We start from the raw sequence: 8,094 nt of genomic DNA on the forward strand, positions 1-8,094 counted from the left end.
GGTATCTCCCAGTTTAAAGACCTGAAACGTCTAAGTCACAATCCCACATTGTCCTCACACTAACAGCAGGAATGCCAATGCCTTCCAGAGGACGAATGAGGTTTGCAGGATATGGGATTAAATCAGAGATGGGAGTAAAGGAAGGAGTTTCTTTATTCTCGATGCAGTATAGAAATGTGCCCAGCGCTTTGCCCAGTGGTGTCCCCAAGGCCTTGCCCCAGGAATCTGAGTATTCTGTGAAGTAGAACTGGTGGAAACATAAACAGAAAGCCTGAGGGTGGGGATAGGCAGAGTGCAGCGGGTGAGCCTCCTAGTCCCCTACCCAGTGTGGCCCCCATTCTCGCTCCAGTTCAGCTGGGGTGGGGGGTGGCACATGGGGAAGCTGGTCTCACATCCGTTCATCTCCTGTGCATCCGCCTGCCTGATTTTGGGGAGGCGGCCCCTGGGACCAAGCTAATGAAGCTTCTGAGCCAGGGGACCGGGGAGGAACTTTACCAGCGGATAGTGGGGGGATGTGCAATTTTAAGGTGTTCCCCCCAACAGCTGGAGTCAGGCCCCCTCAGGCAGCCTCCCCTTTACCCTCATTGACTCGCTGGGAAAGCAGCTGTTCCTCTCCTACCTCTCCCTGCGGAGCTAAAGCAGCAGCCCCATCGCAGGTCTCCCAGCTCTTTGGTGCAGGTGCTGTTTGTTTACCGCTCCTGGCCAGGGGCTCCATCGCACACTGGCGGAGGGAGTGGGGTTTGGCACGCAACCCATGCAGGTACTGTGCAAGGAGGGAGGGGCTGGCAGCCAAACTCTGGAAGAAAACCCTGCATCTCCCCCACCCCCATATATCACTGATATGCAGGGGAGGAATGGGAGCAGGCTGCACCACCCCTGGTTAGCAGTGCTGGATGAAAGAGGAAGCCATTTCCTGGGCAAGTGTGGGTTTCTTAGGGGAGGAGAGTGCAGGGCCACCCCACCACAGCCTAGATAGCAGAGAGGCTCAAAGCCCCAGCCAGGACACAGAGCTTCTGGCACGCACACTCCTCTTCTTCCGTACCCACCACCAACCTCCGACTCCCATCCCAGAGATCAGATCGGGAGCATCTTTAGGTCAGCCCCACTCTAGGCAAGGCTTCTAATGCAGGGAGCCTTATGTCCCAGGCGAGTGGGGAGCCCTGGGCACTGCTGCTCCCACTGAAGGAGTTACTTGGCAGAGTGCCTGCCTGGTCAAGCTGCAGCTTGGGTCCACCCTCTCCAGCACTGCGAGTTTCTCACCTGGCTGGCTCATTGCCTGCCTCCATAAGCCCAGCTGGCTCTCCGTCAGCAGGTCAGGTCACATGGTAGGTATCAAACAGAGTCCCCTTCAGTACATCGCTCTGGTCCATCGCCTGGACTGCCCACGTCAGTGTCCAGCCCTGGATTTGACCCCCAGTCTCATCCTTAAAAAGAAAAGGAGTACTTGTGGCACCTTAGAGACTAACCAATTTATTAGAGCATAAGCTTTCGTGACCTACAGCTCACTTCATCTCATCCTTATCATTTAGGACAGGGGCTAGGGCAGTGATGAGCTGCCAAAATCTTAACAACTGGTTCCCTATAAAAAGTTTTGATTTAAGGGATGTGCCCCAGTATGTATTTTTTGTACCAACAGGGTTACCATATGTCCATATTTTCCCGGGAGGAATTTTTAAATTTTAAAAATTCCTCCCGGACAGCAATTTAAGAACCAAAAAACCTGACCTCTCCAGAAAAATATGGATGTATGTTAACCCTGCCTAAAGTTCTTTTTTAAAAAGATGGGCTTGAACTAGAAATGAGCTCCGGTTCACATGTGGGTCCCCGCCAGTCCCTGAGGGTGTGCTAGGGTGACCAGATGTCCCAATTTTATAGGGACAGTCCCGATTTGGGGGTCTTTTTCTTATATAGGCTTCTATTACCCCCCAACCCCTGTCCTGATTTTTCACACTTGCTGTCTGGTCACCCTAGGGTGTGCACATGTGTGGGTCCCAGCTGCTCCCTGCCCCCCTCATTGAAGCAGGTGTGCAGGGTTACTGCCCTGGGAACTGCAGGGCACCAGTGGATGTGGGGCCAACTGCAGACAGGGGCGTGGGGCAGGGCTAGCTGGAGGCAGGGGGTTCAGGGCTGGCTGCAGGCAGGGCAGGGGGTGTGGAGCTGGCTGGAGACAGGAGGGTGTGGGGTTGTCTGGAGGCAAGGGGGTGAGGGGCTGGCTTTGGCAGGGCAGAGGGTGCGGAGTTGGCTGGAGACAGGAGGGTGCAGGGTTGGCTGGAGGCAAGGGGGTGTGGGGCTGGCTGGAGACAGGGGCAGGCTGTGGGCAGGGCAGGGGGTGCATGTGGCAGGGGCTGGCTGCACGCAGAGTGTGCAGGGGTGGCTGGAGACAGGGGCTGGCTGCAGGCAGGGCAGGGGGTGCGTGCGTCAGGGGCTGGTTGCGGGTAGGGAGTGCAGGGGTGGCTGGAGACAGGGGCTGGTGCGAGCAGGGGGTGCCAGGGGTGCGGCAGGGGCTGGCTGAAGGCAGGGCAGGGGGTGGCTGGAGACAGGGGCTGGCTGCGGGCAGAGTAGTGGGGGCTCGCGGGCAGAGCGGCTCGGAGCAGCCCAGGCCCAGCAGAGCAGCCGGGGACCCACCCGGCAGCAGCGGGAGCCCCGGGCCAGGGGAGCAGCAGCAGCCCCAGGGCTCGTGCCCAGGGCCAGGCGGCAGCCCACGTGGCTCCCGCAGCACAGCGCCCCCGGTGGCCGGAGGAGGAATCACATCACTTCCCGGCCGGAGCCCAGCAAAGCCTCAGCGCCCCCTGCAGGGAAGCAGGTTAACAACTGGTTCTAAAACTGATTCAAAATTTAACAACCAGTTCACGCGAACCGGTGAGAACCGGCTCCAGCTCACCACTGGCCTAGGGTGTCCCCACCCAGGGGCACTCTCTCAGCACCAGCTTCCTCCCTGACATGATGATCACTGCATTACGTTAAAACCACATACAATTTATCAAACAGCAACGGTAACGAAAGCAAGGAACAAATGGAAAAGATTAAGGGAAACAAAGAACCCTGTCTATGGGCAGGGGATAGACCAGAAACAGCCACCTCTTGGATGTGAGGAACATTCACAGTCTGTTCCTCACACATCCGAGGTTTCCCTCCCAGACCCTGACAGCGCTGCGGTGATACCACAGGTAAGAGACCTGTTCTAGCAGCGGCCACGCTCCCTGAGGCTCTAGGTGTCAGGACCCTTCTTCCCAGCATCTGCCCTCCCATCCTGTTCACGTCCCCTCTTCGGAGTCCAGCCTTCAAAGCCCTCCTGTCTAGCAACGTTTCCCTGCACTGGGCCCTCTGCCCAGTGCCCCACCTCGCTCTCCCCAGCTGCTCATTGTGCTTGGCTGCCGCGTTACTAGTCACACCGTTGGTGTCCACTATCCTGGCTCTGTCCCCACAGCTCCCTGCGGTAGCTCTGCCCTGGCTCCCCAGCGGTGCAGCTGGTCTGCGCTGCCCCAGCTCCTGGCTCTGGTCTGCTCCAGCCCCCAGCTCCGACTCTTCTGGGCTGTGGTTGCCAGATTTCTACTGCAATAATAGCCCCAAGCCACTTAATAAAAAAAAAAACCCTTTGTTTCAATAAATAGATTGGACTACTTTGGGGTTAGTTTTTAACATATTGGCCTATACATCAAGTAAGAAATGAAAGCTTTTGTGAGATACCAGGTGCCAATTTTATTTTAAAATGAAAAGGTACAAGCCCCAGCAGGAGTTTGTCCACATTACCAACAAAGCAAGATGCAAACCAGCTTCACATTCAGAACCCCAACGCTAGTACTTCTATCCAAATTCAGGGTTGGAAGATGTTTCAAACAAAACATGCCAATTGACGATATTAAAAATAGCTCAAGAGGAGCCCAAAATGTATGTCGTGCAAAAACAAAATAATATGATTATATTATTTATTTCTAATGCATTCCTTGATGGTAGTCAATGTCCATTTTTTGTGTTGAATTAGTTTGTTACCGTTAATCTCTGAAAGGCAATGTTTCATCACTGTCTTTCTCAGAAGCAGAATGCTTCTGCTGCTGGTCATACATCAGCAGTGACTAGTGCAATCATTCCTTTCATTTCTGTAAACTGTTCACAACAGATTTTGTGTTCTTGCATGTACGCCCTAACATGAAGAATATTTGCTAGAATTTCCTCCTCCATCGAGCTGTGCAGTCTCGTTTTTATCAAGTCCATCTGAGAAAACAATCTTTCAACTGCAGTGTTGCTAAAAGGTAGTGAAAGCAACAAAAGAGCAAACAAAACAAGTTCATTCAAGATTTTCTCCTCAGTGGAATCTGTGTGTTGGAAAACTTCAACGCGAAACTGCTCAGCGTAGTTTTTCTCAGTATGAGGCCAGTCGCAAAGCTCTCCACTGCTGCTCCAACTGTCCAAAGTCTCCACAAAAGAATCACAAAAAATGAGATATCAACCAATCTCCATTGTGCAGAGCTGATCACAGTGGAAGGACTTAGCACTGCAAACAATTCAAACACCTAGATGTTTGGTGGAAATCACTGTTTCCCCTCTTTCACAAACTTGAAAATGAATTCTCAACACCGAGTTTCACATCTTCGACAACAGGAACCGTTAGTGTGTATTTGAAAAGTTCCAACTGAAAAGCGACTCTAAAACCATCTCTGCAAAGTGGTAAGTTATTTGACTCAAAATTGATGTCACAGTTTAACACAGCAGCCCAGATCTCAAAAGCACACTGTTTCACAACTCTCAGCAACAAGCTCTAATAGAATGTCCTCAATTTCTGCAGCAGCTTTCCTGTATTCACACATTCCAACTGACACATTCCTGTATTCACACATTCCAACGTTCCAGGCTTCCTGAAGGATTCGAAGTAGAAAAATCAGGTACATTTTTTTCACTGGATTAATGCACATATGATAAAGAAGCTTAGTATGGTAGTTTCTTCCTTTGTCTTTGGTTCTCTGAAAGTATAGCTTCCGTTCATCCAAGTTGATCCAGAACCCTATTCACACAGGGAATAATGGAAAGCCAACTTGTGTCAGAAAGCGGCAGTAACTTTTGTTGGTCTGAAAGTCATGGAAAGGCCAAGTGACAGGGTGTGTGGGCATGGGGGCTGGCGGGTGACGTCGAAAGAGGTCAGGTTATGGTCAGAGAGAAGGAAACAGGATCAGTGATAGCAGTGCTTGGTCACAGAGTGATAAGACGTTAGGTGTGAGGAACTTCTCAGACTGTGAACTTCCAAAATACTGAGCTCAGCCAAACTGGGACAGAACACCCTTGATTTATGAGGAGATGTCCGTACCCTTTCTCGTCACACAGGTTTAAAGTTAGTGGCCCCAGATGTATTTGCCCAATTTCTCACGAAGCTCTTTGGTTTTGACTCCATAAATGATAGGGTTGAGCATGGGGGGGGCAAGAGAATAGAGGTTCGCCAAGATGATGTGAACATGGGTAGCAATTCCCTGACCAAACCGATGGGTAAGGCTGGAGAAGAGGCAGGAAGCATAAAATGTCAGCATCACACAGATGTGGGCTGTGCAGGTATTGAGGGCTTTCTGGTGGGCTTTCTTGGAGGAGATTCTGAGGACGGCCCTGATGATAAGACCATAGGACAGGACAATGAGCATGAAGTCTAACCCGATGACTACAAATGTTATCACCAAGCCATATGTTTTGTGAAATGTGATGTCCCCACATGATATCTTTGCCACAGCTATGTGCTCGCAGTACGTGTGTGGGATAATGTGGTTACCACAGTAGGACAGCCTCCTCAGGAGCAGGGGCCCGGGCAGCATGAAGAGAAAAGCTCTTGTCAAACCCAGGAACCCTAGCTTAGCTATTCGTGTGTTGGTGAGGATGGTGGCATATCTCAGAGGGTTACATATGGCAACATAACGATCAAAGGCCATTGTCAGAAGGACGGCTGACTGTATAGCAACAAATGTGTGAAGGAAGAAGGTCTGGGTGAGGCAGCCATTCACAGTAATAGCTTTCAACTTGAACCAAAAAATACCCAGTGACTTCGGCACGACAGAGGTAGATATCCCAATGTCTGTGAGTGCCAACATGCAGAGCAGCAGGTACATTGGCTTGTACATGGTCTGCTCTTTGCCTACAACAAACAGAACCATGACATTTCCCAACAGGCCAATAAAGTAGGACAGAGTGAAAGGGATGGAAATCCAGAGCTGAGCAGCTTCCAGGCCAGGGATGCCCATTAGAATGAATGTTGAAGGGACAGAGGGGGTGAGGTTGAAAGCTCCCATGAGGTGGTCAATGTGTCGATCAGGCTCAGAAATACTCAATGTGCCTGTGAAGGGAGAGAAGCACAGTGAGGGGGGGTTACACACTTTATAAAAAATACTATGGTAAATATTTTAGAGTTATTACCAATCTAATAAGGGCAGGTGAGCTGTGAGGTGGCAATATTTGCAGATGGCTCCAGATTATTTATGTCATAGTCAGGTCCAGAAAAGACCTGAGATGGGGCTAACCAAGCCACGTGAATGGCACCATGATGGAAGATGAAATTCAATATCAATAACTGCAACGTGTATGTCCATTGGAGGGAAAAACTCGACCTCATCAAACATCTTACAAGGTTCTAAATTAACTGCATGAATTCAGGACAGGGATCTGGGTGTCATGGTACACAGCTCTGCTCACAGTTGAAGCACAGACAAAAACTATGTAAAACATTGGGATCCAGGAGGAATGGGAAAGGGAATCCTAAAGAAAATACAATGCCATGAGATCAGTCAGTTAAAGTTTCACCCTCAATCTATTTAGTTTAACAAAAATGATTAAGTTGACTTGATAACAATCTGTAAGTATGCAAACAAGGGACCAGTATTTAATAATAGGCTCTTCAGCCTAGCATACAGAGGTGTAACAGGATCCGGTTGCTGGAAGCTGAAGTTAAAGAAATTCTGACTGGAAATAAGGCCTACATTTTTTAAAGGGTGAGAGTAATTTACCATTGGAACAATTTAACAAGGGTCCTAGTGGATTTTTCGTTATTGAGAATGTTTAAATCAAAGTTGGATGTTTCTCTAAAAGATCTGCTCCAGGAAAAACTTTACAGAAATTCTCTGGCCTGTGTTATACAGACTAGATGATTACAATGGTCTCTTCTGGCTTTGGAATCTACAAACATGTCCCCAGGAATCAGCTGGAGTCCTTTTGCTTGCAAGCTCTTACCTGAGCTTATGGAAGGCATTTTTTTCTATTCCTGACTCTTGAATTTAGCCCTCTGGGGAGAAATTCTCATGTGAGTGCTGCCCCTTTCAAATGTTATACTAGGTGTGTATTTCATGAGGCTGGATGAACATTTTAGGTGAGAAAAATAATGACTTCAGCCCATGAAATCTGGTACAATCCTTGCATTAATGGGTAACAGAGCTGGATAGCAAATGGTCCCAGAGCATCCTCGATTTAACATCTGTTTCCTAGTAGCCCACTGTTTCAGGCACTCACCAGTGGTTCCTGCACATGGCAACTGAATTGAGCTAGGCCCTCACATGTCCCAGAGTTGCCCGTTCTTATTATATAATGTGCATACTTCTCAGCTTGTGAGTTGTTCCTATGTAGCAGCCCCTGAAGCACCACGCAGTTTGTATGGGTGTAACAAGAGAAGTCACATTGGTGCCTTGGCATATGCCACTTATGAGAGAGATTTATCACCAGTGAGACACAGTCACTGATTACCCCCCAACCAAGGGAGTAGGTGTAATGTGAGGTACCTCACCCCCTACAGAGGAAGAATTATGAGGAGTTTGGGGCATCTCTGAGGTTGTGGGAGCCAGGGATGGCTGGGGAGCATGGAGAAGACACTGGCGACCAGCGTGCTGTTGGAATCGGGGCAGCCTGAGATGGGGATGGAGAGTATGGAGTATTTTGTGAGACTGAAGCAGCTGAGGAGCAAAGTGTGACGGGTTGTCCCCGGGGTGACACCTGGAACTGGGGAACCACTGAGCCCTCTGACTCCCCAGCCTGGGCTCCCTCTCTCAGTGTGCTGCTGTGACAAACAGCAGACCTGATCCTGGTCCCACACCTCCACCAGGATTCACACAGGCAGGGACACACCTCTCCTGGTCC

At 50.0% G+C, this 8,094-nt stretch overlaps 1 protein-coding gene across 1 annotated transcript; it reads right to left on the reverse strand.

The window, feature by feature from the left end:
• Positions 1 to 5,324: 5,324 nt before the first annotated feature.
• On the reverse strand, positions 5,325 to 6,263 carry LOC140905575 (olfactory receptor 52D1-like). Its single transcript, XM_073329097.2, has one exon. It carries the CDS (start codon positions 6,261 to 6,263, stop codon positions 5,325 to 5,327), a length of 939 nt encoding a protein of 312 aa, XP_073185198.1.
• Positions 6,264 to 8,094: the final 1,831 nt, after the last annotated feature.

This window comes from Lepidochelys kempii, chromosome 1 (genome assembly GCF_965140285.1).
Source record: "Lepidochelys kempii isolate rLepKem1 chromosome 1, rLepKem1.hap1, whole genome shotgun sequence".
Lineage (NCBI taxonomy): Eukaryota > Metazoa > Chordata > Testudines > Cheloniidae > Lepidochelys > Lepidochelys kempii.

Bases quoted from the DNA above. Each gene is read 5' to 3' on its own strand.
- LOC140905575 (XM_073329097.2), bottom strand. From the start codon at position 6,263: ATGGGAGCTTTCAACCTCACCCCCTCTGTCCCTTCAACATTCATTCTA.